We start from the raw sequence: 24,827 nt of genomic DNA on the forward strand, positions 1-24,827 counted from the left end.
GTTTTTAAGTACGAACATCTGTAGACCAGTATCTAAGAAAATGTCAGTCAACAACATCAGTGACACCCAACAACGACATGACACACACAAAGGAGGGGTCACTTGCAGTCAATATCGTGTGTGCGTCCACAGTGCGCTGCAAGACATGCTCGCAGTCTTTGGGGCATTGAAAGACACACATTTCTCAGGAACAGCTGTTGGATGGTCTGCAGCCTCTGATGGTCTGTTGTCCTGATCATGACACCACCCCTCAAAACGATCATGTTCAAGGACACAGTTTGGCGCAAGTCTCTTCTCCTTTACGTCGATAAATCTGTTGACGTCCATCTGCAAAAGGATAAGTTAAACCTGGATTTATCTGAAAAATGACATCTGGCCATGTCCTGTTGCCAAGATTGGCCCCATTTTGCTGCCCATCGCTGTCTGGCAAGCCTGTGGCGATGCAATATGGTTGGACCACGGTACGGGTGACGACACCGGGATGTTGAAGGCAGCAAGGCGTCCTTGCACCTTTGGGCGCTGAAATGACGTTGACTTGTCCCAGTTGTCCCTCCCTTGCCTAATCATCAGCTGTTTGGAACCGATTTCGCAAGTGTGAAACTCGGATATTGCGGTTTGTCGAGCTGTTATCACAGGTGGTGCACCAGGTCGCGGACGATCAGCAACACTTCCGGTAGCCCGAAAAGCGTTGTCTGAGTCGACTAACAGTGGATGGATCTTCAATAGAACTTTTTGTAAGTTTCAGGACAACAAATAACAATTGCGTTTTCAATGGCTTTCCAGTATATTTGAGACTGTCAGTAACCGCCAAAATCAAGCATTGGTTTCCCGCGAACGGATAGGACACAGTGGAAAAGAATAGGAATGAACCCCGAACACGTCATTTTGTGTAGCATGAAACTATAGAAGTTGACGCTTTATTTATTTGTTACTTAGGTTGTGACAATAGGAAATTCGGGTTGAACTGTGAGAGTGATTGCGGCCACTGTAACGGGACGTGTGATGCTGTTGATGGACGATGTCCCTGGGGATGTACCGAGGGGTACAACGGTTCACACTGCTCTGTGAAACTTTGTAAAGTAATTTTATTTACCTCATCATAATAAAACAATAATTGATCTGATTTCCTATAGATCACCTGCAGGCCTTAATCGTTTGTTAAAATGTTTGGATACAATGTGTGTTCTATGGTACGATGAGAATAGAAATGAACAAAAGGTACACTAAGGTTTCTACTTATCTATGGTAAGCTCATTAACTCCAAGACATCATTGACTCGAGTAAGTGAAATGAAGAGAGTGACGTGAGTTGAAACAAAACAGTTTTACGCCCTTAACGAACGAATTATTTTTGACAACTCTTTGATGGACATCCCCTTGTTGCGGCTTAGGGACTGACCTTTCAATACATTCATGACGCAGTCGTGTTATTCTGGGACAAGCCGAATAGCGACTCGTGAGGGGTTTACTCCCATAACGCAGACCTCCCAAAATGCAGAAAAAAGTAGCACACTAATTAATTGGGCCATGCTGGTCACCCCTAATTAATTAATGGCCTGGTCCACTCCCTACCATGAGGGATTACCGCTATGTTAAGTCACTGAGTCGTAGTGCGTACAACAACATTGTCTTAAAGCACTGCTCCATTCTTTAATCTGCTATTCATACATTTGACGAGTAGAAGCTATGTTTTGATTATCAGATATACTTCAACTGCTCCCCATGAATCCTACAACCTTAAAAGACAAAGTCAAACGATTTGTATAGAATAAAATCAACTAACTTTGGCAATGTTCTCACTAACACTTATACTTCCTTCTCTTGTGTATACATACATTTGAAACACTGGTTTCAACATAGTCAAATTACGATATGGCCGGGCTTGGAAAAGTAGAGTATGTCTTGTCCCAGAAAGGTGCCTCACAAGATTTTAGTCTAAAAGTTGTTTCGTAACAATGCTTAATGCAACATGATCCTTTCTTTCCGTCAGTAGTTGGATAGAAAATCTAAGCAACCCGATTTCGTTAGTTATGTTCTTTGTACTTTCAATATGATTTTTTAAAACAATCGCCAAAGACCATAAACAATTTAAGCACTCGGGAATAATTCTATCAAAGCACCGCAATCATTACGCAGGTCCTTATTAGATTGTCTTATTTTCACACATAACAAACTTCGAGGGGGTTAATGAAGGGGAGTGGTGACGAATGCAGTGAATAATTGGTGTCTTTAGTCGGTGTGTGTGGCGAGTATGGATGCTTACCTTTTCTCGAGTCGACTATTTGTGGGAAGCTGCTATAAAACATTGAACAATGTTTCTCTGATAGGCAGACACATTTAAGCAACATATTTTTAATACCAGCATGATGTACATCAATCAAAGTTATTGTCTTCCCAGGTTATCAATCGGTCGGTCAGCTATTGCCATTAGTGCAGGAGAACACACCCGACACTAAATAAACTGGCAAGAGCCTCTTGTTACATTGATAGAAAACCTTAGCTCACTTATCAATACTGTGTTTTCTGTTGCGGGTAAAATAGTTTGCAAGCAGATCAACTTTGCTCATCTCAGTTGAATCTTGTGTATAGTCATTGTGAGACCACGTGGGAGTTTTGGAAAGAACATTCTATTGTACTATACACGTTGCACTATAGCCGTTGTTTTGTGTTAATGTGGTAATGTCTCTTCATTAGTCAGTGTATGATGGTTTCACTAACTGTTAAACCAGGATAACACAACGACGGTTTGACTTTCTGGATTTGAAATTGATCCAGATCAAAGTTTTACCTGTGTTCTGGTCGCATCCTACCCGCGAACTCCCTGTATACTCAGGTTCCCTTTGAATTCTGCTTCAAAGTACTTTCCCTTTGCTATGTCTGTACATTTATAATTCTTAATTTCCAAAACGCCTGTATGTATGATGATGTAAATAGCTGTCTTGAAATATTATAGTTATCTCAATTCTTACGGTCACGTCTAACCAAGAATTTTCCTTGCCCGAAGTAAAACAGGCTTCCCGTCACATGACATTCTTCTCCGTATATTGTATTTACATAGAAACGTACCCAATGCTGTATATATTTTGTGTTTTATGCCTGAATTTAAAGTATACCTTCAACACCTTAAACAAATTGTACTGGTATAGTTTCTATTAATATGTTTTCAGCTCCTTTAAATAAAATGCAGTCATCAAATGTTTTGGTACCAGCCGTGTCAGGAACAGTTGTAGGGTTGCTGGTGGTTGCCATAGTTGTTGCTGTTGTGGTTCTTGTGGGCAGGTAATTTCTTTTCACTTCATCAAGCAGCCATCTCTCCACATTTAAAGTCAGTGTTAGACAGTTCACACATTCTACTCAGCCTTTGTGAAAATGAACTTGAAAAACAAGGAAGAATTACACGCAAAGGCACCAGCATGAAGTTTTGCAGTTCAAACCAATCCGTTCAGTCTGAAACCAAAACAGGAATACATAAGAGTTGTATATCCATTCTTCGTGCAGGTTTTGATCTTCATTCCATGACCTTGTGAAAATCAGAACGAAACGTCAAATATGATTATATTTGATGTTCATCTTGATATTCATTGGATATTTCTTGTAGAGAATGTAAACAATAAAATATAACATGCCGATGCCCAGGTGTGTGATTGAATTTCCCAAATCATGCTTTTTGATTGTGTATGTTAATACCTTTAGTTGTGTTTGGTTATTTCTGTACTGTGTGTTTTGTTTTGTTTGTTACATTCAGCTCTGTGACACCCCTTGAATCTGTTACAGGAGGAGACGGAGGTTTCAAGATAGCGATGTGACCAAACACTCTGCACACTTCCGCCCTGAAGGTTGGAGCACTGAAAGGATTGTTGAAACTCCTAAAACAAATATAATTACATAATGTAGAAAATATTTTGTTCAGCGAAACACAATACATGTTAAATATATAGTTTCAGCTGTGAGATGCAATTAATGGAGAGGAAAGCTAAGACTGTGTTTAGTTTAAAGGTGTGCTTTGGCAATATTTTATCATGGCCAGTCTTTGCGGGCAAGTTATAATTTTAGAGTAGGCGAGTGAAGAAACTGCTGAAATATCGCTAGGTCAGGGACCTAATAGCTATTTTTCATTTTTTATTTGCTTATGATGTAGTTGCATCATGCAAAGTCCTGCTCAGACCAACATGGCCAATACATTCCATTGCGACAATTCTTATGATCAAGAATACAATGCATACTGGGTGTTTTCAGAGAATGGCGCTTTGGCAAACGTAGTTCTGGATGAGAACAGAACAGGCCACCAGAAGCCACCTATAAAACCCAAACCTGCCCCACAAGCTGCATCCAGCAAACAGCTGAGTTCGAAGAGGAAGGCCATGAGGAAGAAGATTTGGACGAGGAAGTTCAACCTCCTGACAGTTGTTACTACAACGCAGAAGCCGAAGACGCCATCAGAGACGTTGCTGTGCCTGAACTTGCTGCAACTGTGGCGATGCTTAAACAGAGGAAAGATGGGTTTGAAAGAGAATATAACGTGAGTCCACTTTGCAATGTCGTGGTTTTGCATTGTCTTTTTGGTTTGTCTCTAAATGGTAGGGTAGGCTAGTGGTTTAACGTTCGCTCGTCACGACGAAGACCCAGGAATGGGTACAGTGGGTGAAGACCATTTCTGATGTTCCCCTGCCGTGATGTTGCTGGAGTATTGCTAATAGTTACTCACTCACAATATAGTAAAGACACAATATTGTCTCCAAATCTGTCTTAGCAAAACAAAGTACCCTCCACAAGAACATATCTCATCCGTGAATTGAATTTATTACAGCGACTTGTGACTGGATTCACAGCCACATACCAAGACTCCCAGAGACCGAGAACAGTGGAAAAAACAGGTTCAGAGGCTACTACCCCTGTAAGTATGGCTGACAGTGGTGAATGTACGGGAATATAAAAGATTATTACAGGATATTTATATGGCGCACACATCAATGTATCTAGTACATGCTCAAAGGCACTGACATTTTTTACCCTCGATCACCGGATGTCAGTCTCAACGGCACATCGTATTATCAATCTCAACTCCCTTGGGAACATACAACTCTTTGCAGAATGCACCGAGTTATTGCGTTTTTATCCTCTACGAGGCACCCGTTCACAGCTGAGTGTGGACTGTGACAGATAGTCACAGTACTTTGTCAAGTTCACTGCACTTTGCTGCACCCGCAACTAGGTGTTTTGCACGTATTCATGTGGCCACCATCTGGTCATATACCAACGGATTTGTGGGTTCTTTTGAGTGCACAGGTTGTGTACTGTACACTAGCTAGGGGTTGTGACAACACTGAAATAGTCTGCACACAAATTGGACTCCAAGATTTTTACACCAGATTACAGGTGGGCTCGACCCCGTCACCTCGAGCTCGCTAGATCACCTGCCAGGCGCCTTTACCAGCTCACCCACCACGCCTAATATGTGGATACCGGTTTAACTGACTTGATTTGTTATTTCAGACGACCATAACCGTATCCGCCTGACCCCCCTCCCAGACACTCCTGGCTCGGACTACATCAACGCCAGTCTCATGCACGTGTGTACTTTACTAATTACCTCAAAAGTTTATCATAGGCTTACGAATGTCGTAGCGCTACGAACGGTTAGTGGATTTAGACCCCGGATACGACCCTCTTAATTAGCCGAATCGTTCCAATTAAAAACATCCCCAAGGTTTCGAAGCATGGATATTAAGAACGTCCCTTTCCTGAGGAACAAAATGGTTAAAGGCAAAACTTATCAGGACCCAGACTATAGAGTCTCGAAAACAAAAGTTGAGGCTACAAGCAATAAACTGTCAATCGTCCCATGTCTATATTTCAGAGTTACAACCAGGCGAAGACTTACATAGCAGCTCAAGGTGAGATAAACTTTATGCGTTGATTTTGATATGTGGTGAAGTTATAAAGATCACTGTTATCATGCCGTCTAAGTTGCCGTCTAATGTATATCAGTAAAACCAACCTTTAGGGATGTTGCATTATTCTATAGTATATGCCTAGAAATGACATGTTTAATGTATTCATCAGCCACCGTTTACCACTTGCAGCTCCTAACAAGAACACAGTAGGAGACTTCTGGAGGATGATTTGGGAACATTCCTGTAGCGCTGTGGTCATGCTGACTGGTCTGGTGGAGGAGGTGAAGGTAGGATTTCACGTTATATCAATCATCTCCATCATCCTACGAATGTAGACATCATAGATATAAAACCAACCCTCTGTTGGGCGAGCAGCCTTGAAAATTATATGAACGAATTGCTGAAAATATAAGTCGACTAAAATGTAACATTCGATTACGATTTTGCCTGATTACAAGAATAGACATTCTGTAAACATATTCATATTATTTTTACTTTAGGTCAAATGTGAGCAGTATTGGCCTAACGCTGGTGTAATGAACACTGATCACTTCAAAGTTGAGGTGGATGTAACCCAAGTCCGTGCGAGCTTTACAACGAGACACATGAAAGTCACTTCCAAGACAGTAAGTATTTGCACGGAACATTCATTTTATGTCTTCTTTATGTTGAAAATAACCAGTGATAAGTAGACAAAATGTGATGTTTCAATGACTTTGTTTCGTACAAAATGGTCTATACTGGGAATAGCTGATGAATTGCTACATATTTTTGCAGTTTGTCTTTCATGTTAATACAAATTCAATCAACATCTTCTGTTACAGACTGGAGAGAATCGGTCAGTCATCCAGTTCCACTTCACGTCATGGCCTGACCACGGTGTACCTGACACCCTCGCTCTCGTCCACTACATCTGGTTGGTCAGACAGACAGTTGCAGAGAGGGACGGACCACTGCTCGTTCACTGCAGGTAGGACTTCTTAGTTACAAGGTAGCAAACCACTGCTTTACCACTGCAGGTAGGACTGAGTTAGTTACAAGGCAGCAAACCACTGCTTTACCACTGCAGGTAGGACTTCTTAGTTACAAGGTAGCAAACCCCTGCTTTACCACTGCAGGTAGGACTGAGTTAGTTACAAGGTACCGAACCACTGCTTGAACACTGCTTGAACACTGCATATGGGGAAATATATTCGAATACATCAACGGACTACAAAGTGCAACAGAGGACCTGCTATATTCACTTCCTGATGATTCTTCACACTATTTTAGTTAACTCCAGTTAACGTGCGAACATTACTGGATTGTAGCCTTTGAAACATCGTTATTCTGAACAACTTTTTAATTTGATAATCCTTATTTCAGTTGAAAGTTTTGGTTCTCAGTAAGATGGTAATCTAGCCGTATACAGGGTAAGAAGTTCCCCTCACTGGTAAATGAAGTGAAGGCTCAACATGCAAAGACATAGACTTATGATTTGGTTAGTTGGTTTGTTTTGAACGCCACAGTCAGCAATATTCCAGATACATGGGGGCGGTCTGTAAATAATCGAGTCTGGACCAGACAATCCACTGATCAGCATCATGAGCATCGATCTATGAAATTGGGATACGATGACATGTGTCAACCAAGTCAGCGAGTCTGACTACTCGATCACATACAACAAGCATGGGTTACTGAGGACTAATTCTAACCCGGATCTTCACAGGTAGAACAGGTCAAATATTTGCATTATGGGTATTTCAGTGCGGGTATTGGGCGAACTGGCACATACATCGCCGTGGACTCCCTGATAGACCAGGCCCGTGAGGAGGGGGTGGTGGATGTCCTGGGGTACGTGACAGTCATGAGGGGGCAGAGGAAGAACATGATCCAGACGGCGGTAGGTTGGCTTCACACATTTATTTCCAACAAGTATTTATCAGTTTATATACCGCTGACTTTGGCAGGCTGCCCGCTGACTTGGCAGGCGTATTCGGGTTTCCATGAGTGTGTGAAGCAGGACGCGCCTACCTTTTGGAAAATATATCATCCCCATTCGTTACCATTCGCTCCTTTCCGAACCCTCCGAGAAGACTCGCCCCCCTCTCAATGCTTGTTACCATTCGTCACCATTAGCCCCTTTACCGTAATCTCGTCCTCTTCTCGATGATTGTTTCTGTGCGAAGATATGACATACCAATTTGAAGTTGCATAATCATTGCGGTACTTTGATTAAAATTATCCCGACTTGTACAAAACCGGTCCGTAATCGTAAGACATCTATGCTAAAAAAGCAGGTCCATTATATGATTCCCACCTTATCATGAACATGACTGTGTGACTGCATCTCTCGCAAATAGCAATGACACATGGGTTGAGTTAAGGATGCTGAAACCCATACGTAAAGTGACACTACATTAGAGCTATGCGTTTCATCGAAAAGTCTTCTTTGATTGGAACGTCAAGATACTGAAACATACGGCAGTAAAATATGAGCGTAGCCCATCCTGCTTTGGCCAGCCACTTTTGTTACTTCGGCGACTAGGTTTCAAACGGCCATACCTTGAAGCATTCGTCTACAACTCGTGTTATTCCTAATTGCGACTCTTGACCCTGTGGAAGGATTTCATATTGGCGCGTTAACATCATAACTACTTCAAACAAGAACGATAACTCTATTCTATCTTTATTCCAATGGTGCTTAATAGCACGGAAGCACTCGTATACTGTATTGCTCTTTTTGAACCGTTCAAGTAACCCTGTGCCACACCTCTGGTGGAATTTTAAAATGACTACACTAAAAACAATCGAATAGCCCCAGAAACGTCCGACTAAAAATGTAAGATGTGAAATGTAAGCCAAAATGTTAAAAATTAAAGTTGATTATTTATATTTTAATATATTGTTTAAATTGGACCCATGAAAGACGTTATGTAAACAAACGCACGTCAGTGAATTTGAATCTCTCACTGTTCCATTCGAGACCCACTCGTGTTATTCCGGGACAAGCCAAATAGCGACTCGTGGCCATCTAGAAGGATTTCATATTAGCGTATGAACATCAGAACTACTTCAAACAAGAACTATAACTCTTTTCCTGTTTGATGCCATTGGTACTTAATATCACCGAAGCACTCGTATATATACGGTCTTTATCTATTTTGAAATGGTGGAGCTTTCAGTTCTGTGTGGCACAATTGACATGTTTTTCAAAATCAGCATCTAATTTACACAGAATGGAAGTAACACGTCACAATATAATTCTAGCAACCCAAAATTCCAGAAATTCTCCGCACTGTGGCCAGTTTCTGACAAAGGATTTGACAAATTTCAACATGCAGTTATGAATTTATGCCAAGGATGATAAATGAAATGAACATTTTCTCGAAAACTAATGGGCGAGAATGTTTACTTTAGCTCCAGATTTATGTTTTGAAGGATGTACATGAATGAAATTATATTTATGAGTATCAAGTGTCTGGGCTTTTGAGTTTCCACAATTAAATTTTGACGTGTTAAATGCAACTTCTTTGTTACAAATTGAGCTGCAACCTTGGAAGTGATTTGTTGCCGACATATATATTGCCCCACAGCATCACTGTCTTGACTTTTTCAATGTCAGGCCCAGTACGAATGTGTCTTCCACTGTCTGGTAGAGATGACGACATTCGGCTGCACCAGCATGGACGTGTCCAGCTTCACCACCAGCTACAGCAACAGCGGCATGGACACCACGGTTGACGGACGAACTCTCAAACAGTTGTCTCAGGTCAGTAAGTCCCCATGATCCCCCGTAAGGTTGTCTAGCTTTGGTGACTGGTGGTCTTTGGTTCGTATTTTAATCACAGTACATGTAATATTGATCTTTGTGTTGAATATAGTCGTTTATCTTTTGAAATGATTTAGTTTTTAGACTCAATTTGTGATCACTTGCTAATGTTTTACTGTCCTTTGTGACAGATATTTCTTATAGCTAAATCAATATTCTTATCGTCACTATATGGCTGAAATACTACCGATGTGACGTTAAATTGTAACTCACTCACTCATTGAAGTCGCACATTGAGAGCGTTTAGCGAGAAACCGAAGAATGTGTTTGCATATGGTTGACTGTCATTAATTATGAATAGTGAATGAAGCAAAAACAAGACAAAGTCTGCAACTGGGTCATCCACATTTCCTGCAATTCCATTTTCAAAATGTCATAAATTTTCCATCTCTTAAAAGTCATTATTTTCCCTTTTGTTGAAGTTAGCTTTAACTATCTAGATACTTTATACATATATGCACATGTGCACAGATGCTGTTGTCTGAAACTCAAGATGGTAAGTACACTATTGTCAAATACTTATTGATCAATACTTAAGGCTGATGCCTTCCTGAAAAGTGGAAATGCACGCTCATACAACATCTTTCACCTCCATGGTGTTACTGGTGATCCCAAAATACATAATTTCTCTTTCAGTCACTATATATATACACATATATATAAAATGTTATATATATACTGAGTCAAAAAAGAAACTTCACATTCTTTCTTCAGGGCACTATAAAAGAACAAGAGATGGTAAGATGGTTAAATTGTTATTATTTCATTGCTGAGGTCTGTGTGATGTACTCGATACACTGACAGTGCCATAATCAGTTCCATTAGGCTACACCGCCGTTCCAAAACATGGGTATACAGAATGCCAAGTCACAAGAATAAAAATGCGACATTTCTCAGTTCAATATCGTGTATGGCCGCCCCGCGCATTCACCACTGCCAAACACCGTCTCCTCATCGACTGCCTGATGCTTGTGAACACGTGGTTGGGGATTCTGCGCCATTGCTCTTGCAAGGCAGCGCCAAGTTCCTGCAAATTCTGAGGTTGGTTCCTAAGACCACTAAGCCTTCTCCCAAGTGCATCCCAAACGTGCTCTATTGGATTAAGGTCAGGGGACCTCGATGGCCAGTCAATGACGTTGATTCCAGCGTTTTGAAGGAAATTTCTTGTCAACATTGCGGTATGTGGCCGAGCATGATCATGTTGGAGCTGTAGACCTGGGCCATGAGCCGCCATGAAAGGAATGAGTTCAGGGCTGAGCACCTGCTCGCGGTAAGCAGCAGCTGTGAGGTTTCCACGGATGACCAGAAAGCACACAACACCATGCAACTTCCGCCCCCGAAACTGTCGACTTCCTGTACACAACATTGGGCATACCGTTCACGACGTCGTCTCCAGACTCTATGCCTGCCGTCCGCGAATGTGAGGGTAAACCTTGATTCATCGCTAAAGACGAATCGATTCCAGTCTCTCTGGGTCCATAGGAGGTAACGTTGGGCCCACAGCAGACGTTGACGTTGATGAAACGGCGTCAATATTGGCCCACGATATGGACGTCGAGAATGGAGATTGGCAGCCCGCAACCGATTTCGAATGGTCTGTGAGGACAGTCGACCTCTAAACATTTCAGCCCTGGTTCGTGTAGCCGGCAGAAATCTGTCACGTAGGTGACGTAGGACGATCTGACGGTCTTCTGCTCGTGACGTCACACATGGACGACCCGGCCTTGGGCGATCAGAAGTGGTGCCAGTTTGTTGTAGACGACCTCGCAAGTCATACACAGTACGACGGCTGCATCCCATTGCTCTTGCGACGTTAATAACTGATCGTCCCACTTGCAACATGCCAACGGCATGTTCACGTTGCACATTTGACAATCGTGGCATTTCAAGTACCGTTAGAACTGTGGTTTAAAAGTGTTTTTTCTTGAGGCCAATGCAAACACGTGCATATGAAGAAAACTTCGATGCGAAGATCACATGATCGACTGCACGTGCAAAACCTGATTTGGCACTAACGTCATTTGCACGAGGAATGGATGGGTTTTAGTGGGTTTTGCTAACGTTTTTCTAAAGTCGAAAGATAGGGATCTCATTTCGGATACGTAGATGTAAATGTTTTCATTATTTTTCAAATAACATTTTGTGAAGTTTCTTTTTTGTCTCAGTATATATAAGAAGAAGTTTCTGAAATAATCACATGACACGGATTATTTCAGAAACTTCTTCTTATATAAGTACTACCGTATATATTCTACTGTACGCTCGGTATTCTCGGTATATATATACTGAAATCCATTAAAAATGCAATTTGACATTTATAATTTCTTTACTCACACTAATTTCAACATATATAAACCTAACTGGCTGATTTTAAGTGAACATCTGTGAATAATTTCATCTGAAAATGTCCAGTCAACAACATCAGTGACGCAACAACGACATTAAAAAAAGGAGGGGTCACTTGCAGTCAATATCGTGTGTGTCCACCGTGCGCTGCAAGACATCATCGCAGTGTTTGGGGCATTGAAAGACACACATTTCTCAGGAACAGCTGTTGGATGGTCTGCAGCCTCTGATGGTCTGATCATGACACCACCCCCTCCGAAACGATCATGATTAAGGACAAAGTTTGGCGCAAGTCCTTCTTTACGTCAATAAATCTGTTGACGTCCATCTGCAAAGGATAAGTAAAACCTGGATTCATCCGAAAAAATGACATGTGGACATGTCCTGTTGTCAGGATTGGCCCCATTTGCTGCCCATCGCTGTCTGGCAAGTCTGTGGCGATGCAATAAGGTTGGACGACGGTACGGGTGACGACATGGGATGTTGAAGGCAGCAAGGCGTCCTTGCACCTTTTGGGCGCTGAAATGACGTTGACTTGTCCCAATTGTTCTCCTTGCCTAATCATCAGCTGTTTGGAACCGATTTCGCAAGTGTGAAATTCGGACACTGCGGTTTTGTCGAGCTGTTATCACAGGTGGTGCACCGATACGATCAGCAACACTTCCGGTAGCCCGAAAACGTTGTCTGAGTCCACTTACAGTGGATGGATGCACATTAAAGTGCCTGGCAATCATCACATCTGAAGCACCTTGGCTGACCATACCGATAACCTGATTCCTTTCGTCTTGTGTCAAGTGTGGCATTTTCTCAAAGTGATTGAGTTCCACAATTCCTTGTGCTTTTACAGGGCCTGGGTGCAGGTAATGCATGTGCACAACGTGTTTCATGAATGTGGTTGTGTTTACGAGAAATGTCAAAGGTTCGGTTTTAAGAATCACAGCCTTTTATCCTTACATCATCCTCTGTATCGCAGGAAAGAATCTTCAATAGAACTTTTGTAAGTTTCAGGACAACAAATACCAACTGCCTTTTTAATGGCTTTCAGCATACATACATACATACATACATACATACATACATACATACATACATACATACATACATACATACATACATACATACATACATACATACATACATACATACATACATACATACATACATACATACATACATACAAACATACATAACACAAACATACAAACTACTTGATTCTATCCATCACCAGGGTCTAAGACGTTGTCTTGGGTCTTTCAGAACCTTTCCCATTGACAGTCTCTACGTTGAGGCCGATGAGCCATCTTTAAAACTTTGCCGTATCAAATTGTCCCTACAATATATCACAAAGTTATATTCTAATGAATCCAATCCTGCTCACACTTGCGTTTTTAATCCTCTTTATGAGGATTTGTATAATAAAAAACCTTCACTTGTCCCACCTCTTGGGATAAGAATCCAACAATATATTTCTCCTGCTGGCATTGAGTTGGAGAATATATCTCCTTCCCGTCTTCTTTCTTCTCCTTCTTGGCAATTAGTGAGGCCACAAGTTGACCTAACACTGACAAAGTTTAAAAAATCCGAAACTAACGAATTACAGTATAAACAAGAATATAATCAATTAAAGAATAAATATAATACATACAAATCCTTATTTACAGATGGGTCCAAGGATGGTGGCGCGGTGGCTTGTGCCACTGTCATTGGATCCAGAACAATCTCCTCTCGTTTACCAGATAACAGCTCTATTTTCACAGCAGAAGCAAACGCCATCTTAACAGCTTTACAATATGTTCAAAAACACCCTAAATATCAACAATATATCATCTTTTCTGACTCACTTTCTTGCCTTCAGGCTATTAAAATTATTTCTTGTAAACATACACTTTTATTAGAAATTATTGAATTGCATAATGATCTTGCTACTGGCCAATGCGACATCGTCTTTTGTTGGTTGCCCAGCCACGTTGGCATTTCTGGGAACACAATGGCCGATCTTGCTGCTAAGGCAGCACTCCACAAATCTGTGACACCACTTCTGATCCCATACTCTGATTACAAAGCTAGCATTAGAACTTACATCCGTGATCTGATGCAGAAGAAGTGGGACACCCAAGTAGGTATCAATAAATTACATGAAATAAAACCCTGTATCGGTTACACTTACTTGGGTTGTCAGTCCAGATTTGAGGAGGTCATCATGCGAAGATGTCGCATTGGTCACACTAGATACACTCATGCGTACCTATTGAAAGGTGAGGATCCTCCGTTTTGTATCCCCTGTGATGAGAGAACCACGGTCAAGCATGTCCTGCTTGACTGTGTTGAATTCTCCATCATAAGGGATAAATATTTTAATGTTAAAACTGTTAAGGATCTTTTTAGTACAGTTCATGTTCATTTAATTTTTCCTTTTTTAAAAGAAATTGATTTAATTAATGAATTTTGATAAATATGTTCTGTACATATCTATATTTTTATTATTGGTAGATTTGATTAGTAACTTAGATTGTTGGAGGCTGTACCCTCTAAGGGGGTTGAAGTATTGTAAAATTATTGTCCTCCTGAGAGGGTACGGAAGTCCCAAAACATTTCAAGTACATTTAAGTAAACCAGGTGTTTTAATCGTAGTATTTTTGTCATTTTAAGGTATGGCTAATTATCGGTATAAACGCCAATGGCTGAAGGGATGGTGTAAATCCAGCTAGGGTCCATGCAGGTAGCAAAGGAAATGTAAGTCCCCATGGGCCTTAGTATGGTGATCTACCTTCAGTTGTTGGCGATCTATCGCCCATTTTTACATTGTATTGTCTTCTTTAATTGGAATATTTTAGCTTTGTTCGCTAGTTTTATATTCATATGTGTGATTATGTAGTATTTTTACTGTCCTCCGTCGGCAGGTGTTTTATAATATCTATATATATTCTATTTCAATGCAACTGTTCTCGTCACGATATGGCTGAAATACTGCCGAATTTTAACTCACACACACACACACACACACACACACACACACACACACACACACACACACACACACACACACACACACACACACACACACACACACATACACACACACACACACATACATACATACATAAGACCGTAATCGTGGAAGCAATGGAAATAAAAACTTTCCGTGATCGTAAGACATTAGTGCTGGTAGCAGAGTCCATTGTGTGAATCCCAGTATATCATGTACACATTCATTGTGCGTAAAATAGGCGGCACGTGTAGAAGTCTGCGAAATTCTGTTCTATTCCCGGATCTCTGGATAAGTGAAGGGAACATGACATCATTGAAATACACCAACCCCGTAGTTTTGTCGACATGTATAGGGTACTTAGCATAGTGATGCCAAGACCTAACGTTGAGGCTACAATTATATGTTCTGTGATGTTCTAACTGTTTGTGCTGTAACCCTTTTCAGATACTCCCAACAAACGCAGAATGTGGGTGGATGGTAACTCTGAATTCAGTGTGCATGTTGGACCGGTAGGTGGACATCATGCTACAGTAATAACTTGAGACTCCATATTCCTCATAAACCTGATTTAATAAACACTTATTTTAATTGCTTAATTGAACCCTGAGAAAGAATTTTTGATGGAACATCTGTATAGGTACAACTCTCATTGCTGAATCCAAATACAGCTGACAGGCTCCCTGGTGGGAATCATGGCAGCCATGTGTATTCCTCTTTATAGACTCTGACGTGTCAGAGGGGGTTCCTGCAAGCCCTTGCCCCACCCTCTAGATTGATGAAGTTGTTGTGGAAACTGATAGAAGAGAACAACGTCCACAACATCATCGTCGTCACACCAAATGTATGCAAATAGAATCTTTTCAAATAGGTAAAGCAATAGTCAAAGAATGATGTTCGTCTCTTATGCTTCATGCTCTAAATTGGTAATAATAATTCCAAAGCAGTAGCTATTTAATTTCTGTTGGTGATATTTTCACCTTACTTAGTTTTTCTTTAATTCATGACACCTAAATGTTTGAACTGTGACAGAAGTTGAGTAAAACCTGGCCACATGGTATTGCCATCTGTTTATTCAACATTCCAGTAATATACATGTTCCTAGTACTGAGGGAATTCAATATTTTAACGTTCCTGTTTCAGCTTGGCTTAGCTGAAGCAGAGGGCAGGTCCAAGACGCACGGGGGGATCACTGTGACGACAACGAGTCACACAAACCTGGCAGTAGACCTTTCCATGATGAACCTACAGCTTGCCACAAAAGTAAGGCCTTCTCGCCATGAGCAACCCAATCAAACCAATCAGAACGCGAGCAATGATTGTGGTGCTTTGATAAAAATAATCCCGATTACTTAAATGGTTTATGGTATTACGTGATGGTTGAAAAAATTAAAAAAACATATATTGTCATATTGACAGTGAACAATACACATAGAAAACAGAATTGTGTTGAATAATAATAAGTTTTTAATAAGAATAATGCCATGAATGGTGAGAGATTCAAATACACGCACATGAGTCTGTTTACAAACGGCTCTCGTGGGTCTTTGTGAATGCGTTTTTCTGACGATCTTGTGGGACTTGTTTTGGAGATTTCACGTCCGCTCTCTGACATTTTTAGTAGTCATAATTTTAAATCACTACGAGGTTCTAACACTATATTAATATATAACCAATCAAATCAACTTGTTTTTGTCAGACGTTTCTGCGGTCATTCATAATGTATTCAACGTATTCATTTTAAAATTCCAGAAGGGGTATGGCATCAAGGTTACATGAATTTTCAGTTTGTGAAATAGTTTCAAGTCATTTTTTAGTATCTGTTTTGGGATTTTCATAAAGCTGAATTGTTAAAAAGGTTATTAGCATATTCCATAAAACAAATTCCATTTTTGATTCATAACTCTATTCAGAAATATTCATTTGGAAATACATGATGAATCGCTGGTAATAATTGCATAGGATATGAGTTAAACAAATAAACATTTATTTCATCTTTTGTTAGTTGTATCAATATTGTCAATTCTTTAAAAGAATAAATAGATAAAAAAAACAAAAAAAACATCAATACAATATGCCAGTACTTCGGTGATGTTAGGTACCATTGGCATCAAACAGGAAGTTGTCGTTCTTGATTGAAGTAGTTCCGATGTCCATACGCCAATATGAAATCCTTCCAGAGGGGCACGAGTCGCTATTCGGCTTGTCCCGGAGTACCACGAGTTGGTCAGGAAATGCCCTAGTAGGTGTCTGCATGCCACTGCCATTTACAACAACTGCCATTTACAGCCTGTTACATCTCCTGTTTGATGAGGACCGTCAATACGAGTATTTGACAAGATAAGAGTGATGCTGCCTTCCACACAAAAATACAAGTTTTTAATATTGCACATAATGATCAAGACAATATACATGCATGTGAGTTCATTCCTTTCTGTCCTCATATGCAGGTGATTTATAGGCTTTTAATATGGGACATATTACACAACACAATAGTAGAAGTATTCCAAGGACACTAGGGTGTTTTTGTCTAGCATTACTTCACACCTGTAACACAGGGAGGCAGGCCACGGAGGGTGAAGATGGTCAACGCTGATGCCCAACTGACCATGGAAACTGTGATATCGCATTTGTTAAACCACGTGGACCTGCAAGACATCTCAACTCAGACCACCCCTGTTGTTGTCGTTCACAGGTAGGACTGCCTCCAGAATTATCAATTTTCTTTGAAGGTTTTCGTTGATGTTAGAATCCGTATATGTTCACTTGCCTAAATGTAATAATCTATGAGTAAATTGTATTGTTATTCTGGTCATAAATTGATTATCATATATATTTTAAGTTTTAAAGTAATCGAAGTTTGCACCTGTTTATACTCCGTTTCACATCAAACATGTTGATAGAATGATAACATATCCCTCAGTAGTGCTTAGCAATAGACATACTTCCGGAAATCCATGTCCAATTATGTTACAATGATTGACACTGTGTGTATATATCCGGTTGCTTGAGTGTTTGAAGTGGTGTGACTCATTAGCCAATCTAATGGATGGAGATGCCTAAAGTACTGTCGGAAATGCTAGAAAAATGCTTTTTGACTTATATTAAAAGTTCATAGGTATTACAGTTACTTAAATAACAAATATCACTTTGAGAAACATCTACCTAATGTAGACCGAGGGAATAAATTTTGAGACATGCCCAAAAATATGTTTTTACTGATGAAAATATCAAAAACTTAGAAAAGTAAGGGGTAGTGGGACGTTATTTGATACAAACATTAACTGCCTGTGTTACGTCATCAGCATCCACGGTATCGACAGGTGATATTGACACCAGAGCACACGCTCGGGCGAGGGGTCATCTCAATAGATGTTTTTTTCCAAATGTTAAATATGTGTATGTATAGTATAAGTATTGGTTATGTAAGGGGTCATTTGTGTATGTGTGTTTGTTTTGAAATAAACATACGAATTACTGTACATTGGAAAGAATCCTATCACTTGTGTTATCTTATCGACTGATTGTAGAATAACACGTTTTAATAAATGTTTTGCAAGTCAACAGTATATTTAATTGCTAAAATATGGATGTAATTCATTCAGTTTAATCTAGTTGTGAACATTAGCCAAAGATTTAACGAAATCACTGGTGTAGGTTCTTTTGAATATATATATTATTATTATTCTAAAGTTTGTAGACCGCCCGTCTAAGTACTCCCTTGTCAAAGTTGTCAAGGATGGTTGTGCGTCCCGGTTTTGCTTTTGAGACGGTTCCTGTCTTGTCTGATTTGTTTATAATATTGTAAACTTGTTGGGAAGACATACCAACAGCTCTAAAAGTTCTGTAATAAACCCTTTCTAAACTAATGAAAGGTTTACCTCTGTCTTTTTCAAGCACAATAAAACTTATAAACCTTTGCAACAATCGACTACAAATAGTTGGCCATAGTGGACGCTGTGATAAAGATGTGCATGCATGACGGGAAACTTATTTATCAAAACTTAACATTTATATTAATATTTCTCCAATAAAGAAACAATGATTAAGTAAAGTAACACAAACATTCAACATCTATTTGTTTTAGAAAAACGTTAAACCATATTTTTACACCACCTGTATTATTTGCATAAATTTAAAGACTATTTCAGATTTCTGTTGTTGAACTATGAAAAAAATCTTAAGTTGTTGTTTTGGTATCAAATTCTCTCCTGTAAACTGCCCATTAAATGCATGGGAATGTTAAATCGATTGAAATAAAAATTAGGTACACTATAGGCGAGTTGATATATTGACAACATAGTACATTTATCACCTTTATATATATATGAGCAAAGAAGCATTTTTCTAATAGTTAATTGTATACTATTACATAACCCGATCTAATGTACGACAGACACATTTCCTGACTGGAGTAAACACAACTAACAATCAAGAATATAAATAACACGTAACGTTTTGAACTGCAGCAAAAAACACGGAAAACTTGCTGTCTCGCTCTGCATCATGGGTAATATTCTGTCTGGTATTCGTGAAGACACCCGTGTTGACGTCATCGGTCACGTGAGGATGTTCCTACGATGTTGCCCTGAGCTACAGTTCACCCAGGTACAAGTTCACCCATGTACAGATGAACGTCGTTGTCTTGAACTGAAGGTTGTCCCGAAGTAAAGATGAACGTCGTTGTCTTCCTTTTTTGGTCATCAATTTGCGGTTGTGTCAAACCTCCAAGTAGTTACGTAGTTCCCTTTGAGACAACGGTGATTGATTGTATTTGTATACATTCAATAGTATTATTGTATGTGTTGTCGAAACATTGATTTTACTTAACTCCAAATGTTACATAGCCTACAAAAGGCTTGTGGTGGAAACAGAAATCTACTTTTAATTTGTATACATTTCTTGCGCATATATACGTCCGATTGTTGAACATCAGATCAGGAGGAAGTTGAAAAATGCACCATAATAAACACATAAATCTGAGATGAACTGAAATCATACTTGAGAAACAACGCATAAAGAAATGATCCCAGAATAACATGGATTTGTTTTCCCTTTTCAGAGTGATGTGCAAATGTTTCATGACTTTGCGCAGCAATGTATCCAGAGGACAGACCCTGCTAATACCTATGCCAACATCCGAACTCACCAAGCTAGAGACCCACATAACACAGATTTTTCCAGTGTCTGAACATGTCACTACGTCACATAGAGGCATTGCCTCTGTATTTGTAACCTTAGCTTCAAACGCAACGGCAGGCTTATAGGTAACAAGTATGTTATATATGAATGTGTATTGATGCACGGAAATTATCTCTGTGCCAGCTCATTCTATTCCAGTGTTCTGCAACACGTCTATGAACACACAATGCCATTTACAAGGTAGACAAATGTAACATGTGTTATAATATGGATTGTTGTTCCCGCAACGTGACGATAATTTAACTTATCAATTACACTGAAGCCCAAACTCGCAAGCTTACGTCGTCTACTTTTACATATACAGCACTTCAAACATATGTGAGTCACTCAGTTGTTGGCGATCTATAGCCCATTTTTATATTGTGTTGTCCCCTATGGTTAAAATGTTTTAGATTCAATTATTAGTTTTACATATAAATCTGTGATATTCTTGTAGCTTTACTGTCCTTTGTCGGCAGGTTTTATAATCTCTTTATATATTCTATTTCAATGTCAAGTGTTCTCGTCACGATATGGCTGAAATATTGCCGATGTGACGTTAGATATTAACTCACTCACTCACTATATGAGTCACTGCTTTCTGGTATGACCTTGAAACTGTTATTTATCCATTTAAGTTATCATCATTTCTGTATCAACTTACAAAGGTAGATAACACCCTCAAACCTTATCACAATAATGCCGTCACGATATGGCTGAAATATTGCCGATGTGACGTTAAATAATAACTCACTCACTCACTATCACAATAATGCGTAGTTAAGTCAATTAAGAGTATTTTAGATAACTCTGGTTTAACCTGTATTATTGAAAACCTAGTTCCGTGACAAGACATTGGGTGATCTTTGTAGTAGAATCCACGCTAAAAGATCAGTTTATACAAAAAACGGAATGAAACTATATACACTGGCTCTAAAAGCATGTATTATGAATGTATGAACTATGGAAGTATAAGCCAACTTTCTAACCATATTTGCTTCTCCCACAACATATTCCAAACCGAATAGTGCGGTTTAGAACCTCTAATCATCATTTACCAGAAGAGGCCGGTCGCTGAAAAAAATACCTAAACAGTTAATAAAGTGCCATTTATGTAATTCCCCACTGATAGCTGACGAGTTACATTATTTGTTTAAATGTTCGTACTTTGATAAAAGCAGATCTATCTATATTAAAGATTATTACTGTAAATAGCCAAATCTTAAAAAAGTTAAAAACCTTTTGTCCACCTGTAAGTACTGTACCATAATATCTCTATCAAAATTTATACGGATTGTAAATGAAACCGTCAAATTGTAATATAGTTGTTTACCTAAGTGATCACATGTTACCTATTTAATATTTATACTGTCAAATGTTGTTCCTGTAGCACTGATGGTGGTTTGTTGGAATAAAGAAATTGATTTGAATCGAAAACAACATAGATGCAAATGTTGTAGAAGTAACAGTTGTGTTACTCTTTTGTCGGAACCTTCCATTCCACGTGTCCTGTGCAGCATTCTCTGATTATACACACTCAGTACATAGCCTCGTCATCTGGTCATATATTCCAGTTCCCATTATATTGTATCTGAATTGCATATACTATCATCTAAAAGCTAATTTACATGTAAACATGTTATTTTCACTGCTTTTATAAAAACTTCTATGTTACTGTTGTGTTTTCCTTCTGTACATTCTGTTAGCACCTTGTTGATTTGGTGTCAGGTAACAGATGAAATGCATAGATAACGAGATGTGTCCTCCTTACATGATAAGGTTAAATAGACATACCCCATGGTTGTTCGAACCACAAACACATTGTCATGTGTCTTTTGTGTGCTGGAGAATGTTCTGCTTCTCTATTGTTGATAATAAGATCATTCGTCAGTTGTTCAAGCGGTGCCTTATATATCATTAACTGACTGAATCATGACATAAAGTCATCTTGGCTGTTTTTGAAGCGTGTTCCACAAATACAAATATTTGCTTCATGCATCGCATGGCGTTAGACAAGATCGCTTGGCGATTATTCCCTTCGAATTAGCAGCCTTCCACGTGTATACAATCAACTTTATTTATCACACTGATACACTTTGATGGTGTGAGTACATTGAATGCACTGAATTTGCTTATTAATGTCTATGTGTTGAAGAATAAGCATTTTCTAAATCGCGCGAGGATGTCGGTAACTCAAAGTCTGGATGTCGGTAACGTGCAATGAATGATGCTGGTAACACATACTGTCCTGCTTTAGTCGGTAAACAGAAATTGTCGGTAAATAGAAATACGAACGAGATACTTATGTCAGTTCTTATGTTTTACACAGATGTGTACTGCTGCTACATTAACAGTATGAGCGACTTTTTCTGTGCACGGGAGAGTTGTTGCTTACGCGATTTAGAAAATGCTTATTCTTCAACACATAGACATTAATAAGCAGGACAGTATGTGTTACCAGCATCATTCATTGCATGTTACCGACATCCAGACTTTTGAGTTACCGACATCCTCGCGTGTATACACGTGGAAGACTGCTAATTTGAAGGGAATAATCGCCAAGCGATCCTGTCTAACGCCATGTTGTGATGCTGGTAACGTGCGTTACAAGCATCACCTTAGGTACAATGAGATTGGCAATTGTCATTGCAAGTAACACCTACGTTAATGTTGTCCACATGATGATGTGAATGTAGGACGTATGGATTTGGATGACAAGAAGTTCCATCTAGAAACATTGCCCGTACTCAGGCGTCGAACGCGGTTAAGGCTCAAGCTTTTCACCAGCTAAAGTTTTCAGTGTAAATATTTTCTTTCTGCCATGAAACATTTAGTTGCAACTACTATTCCTGGTAGAATCACCAAAGGGGGTATAGTGGGTATGATACTCTGTGTGTACAGCTTCCTCATTATCATAGGTATAATAGCATTGTGAAAATATTACGATGACCTGTAAATATTGAAACGAATCAGATCCGGTCAAACGCAAAACAGAGCAGCAATCAACGAGAATGGACTCGATAACTCACTGCCTGTCAGGTGATCCATTTGAACCAATCATTCCTCATCTTTCAGCCAAGATAATCATGGGATCAGTCTTGTCAGGTATCATATGTATATGGTATTAGATATGCTAGCAACTATTTCATTAATACGTGTATTTGTCTGACTCATAAATGTTTCGTTGGAACGGTTGTATACAGTTGTTTGAAACTTGATAGACATTGGAGGACACGGTGACGTGTCTATTTAATTATTTATATCTCCAAAACTACTATTTCTTGGTATTTAAGGTTAGCTTGTACGCTTACACCTTCACATCTGTTTTACATCTTCATGTATATTAACACAGGGGCAACGGAAATTGTTTCGGCATTTTCATTGAATGGTAAAATGACTTGCTATTAATTTGGATTATGTCTAAGTAAGGTACGACCACTTTTCGCAACAGTTTGGAAACCGGAATCTTTGGCTAGGTAATTTGAGTTAAGGTATATTGATGGAGTAGGAAAGGAATTGCAACCACATGATCTCCTTCCATGATTGAAATGAACATTTGTGCCGAAAAATAGCACATTCATTGATTTTCAAAGATAAGGTAGCTAGAAAGTATTGTTATACACAAATGGAGTCATATGTGCCAACAGATTTTAATCCCAGATATAAATTCAGGTCAGACACATTTAGTTGGCGCATCAAATGTTGTGCAAAAACGTGTCACTTAACCTTTAGCCTGCTGAATAAATTTCAGTATAATATGGCGTTGTTAAAAGGGTGGGTGATTTCAAACAGTCGGTGTGTCACTAAATAAAGGACAACTGAAAAAAAATATTTGGCATATTAATACTAAACTGAAACACGAACATTATTATCCCAAAATATCCTGATAATTTCAAACATACAGAGGTTAATGACAAAGCAAACATAAATAATGTAAATCTTCCGTCATTACTTGATTGACGGTCGAATGCGTTTCATAACAGCAACCGAATAAATCGTTAAATTACCGCAAACCGATTCCAATATTCTTATTTCCGATATCTAATAATTATCTGACTTTAAATTCGTAATTTGTATCCGCAAATATCAGCGCGACGACAAATTAAAAAAACATTTCTGAAAAAAAAATCGAAAACGTTCGTCGTAAACAAATCATATTTTCGATGTCATCACGTTTTATGCAAATGATACTAATATGTTTATTCCAACGTGTCATGTCATGAAAATGCAGAATAGATACATGATTTATGGACATTCACGTATCCTAATTTCAAGTGTTATGGTTCATCATTTTCGACACAAACCCACAGAAAACAGGTGTTGCATCGTGTTACACGTACGGAAAACAAACATGGCGCGCTTCGTCCAACCCCTACATAAAATATTGCTATTTTCATGAGAACAAATATTACAGGACATTAATGTATAGGCCCTGGCGAAAGAGGAAGAAATTTCTCATTCTACAAGTGTTTCATTTATCATTTTCAGTTTAATATGACGAGGGAAAGACGAAAATTAAGATCGCGAAATCTAACTTGTTTTCTGGTAACTGCAAAGGTCACCGGATGTGATGTCACAGACAGGAATTGCCTGGTAAAAATTCATTCGTT

At 39.2% G+C, this 24,827-nt stretch overlaps 1 protein-coding gene across 1 annotated transcript; it reads left to right on the top strand.

Annotated features, from left to right (window-relative positions):
* Positions 1 to 3,180: 3,180 nt before the first annotated feature.
* LOC124264024 (receptor-type tyrosine-protein phosphatase F-like) lies at positions 3,181 to 20,633 on the top strand. Its single transcript, XM_046698744.1, has 18 exons — positions 3,181 to 3,278; positions 3,774 to 3,835; positions 4,236 to 4,499; positions 4,807 to 4,893; positions 5,493 to 5,569; positions 5,857 to 5,893; positions 6,083 to 6,180; positions 6,394 to 6,519; positions 6,718 to 6,863; positions 7,640 to 7,775; positions 9,498 to 9,644; positions 10,176 to 10,200; positions 15,484 to 15,548; positions 15,761 to 15,880; positions 16,180 to 16,299; positions 17,595 to 17,731; positions 19,506 to 19,644; positions 20,099 to 20,633. The coding sequence occupies exons 1-18, from the start codon at positions 3,181 to 3,183 to the stop codon at positions 20,225 to 20,227; spliced, it is 2,013 nt and encodes a 670-aa protein (XP_046554700.1). The 3' UTR covers positions 20,228 to 20,633.
* Positions 20,634 to 24,827: the final 4,194 nt, after the last annotated feature.

Source organism: Haliotis rubra, unplaced genomic scaffold (assembly GCF_003918875.1).
Source record: "Haliotis rubra isolate DU_JTF1 unplaced genomic scaffold, ASM391887v1 Scf903, whole genome shotgun sequence".
Taxonomy (NCBI): domain Eukaryota; kingdom Metazoa; phylum Mollusca; class Gastropoda; order Lepetellida; family Haliotidae; genus Haliotis; species Haliotis rubra.

Bases quoted from the DNA above. Each gene is read 5' to 3' on its own strand.
- LOC124264024 (XM_046698744.1), top strand. From the start codon at position 3,181: ATGCAGTCATCAAATGTTTTGGTACCAGCCGTGTCAGGAACAGTTGTA. The intron at 10,201-15,483 runs GTAAGTACACTA...AACCCTTTTCAG, and splicing joins GTTGTCTGAAACTCAAGATG to ATACTCCCAACAAACGCAGA. The intron at 16,300-17,594 runs GTAAGGCCTTCT...CCTGTAACACAG, and splicing joins ACCTACAGCTTGCCACAAAA to GGAGGCAGGCCACGGAGGGT.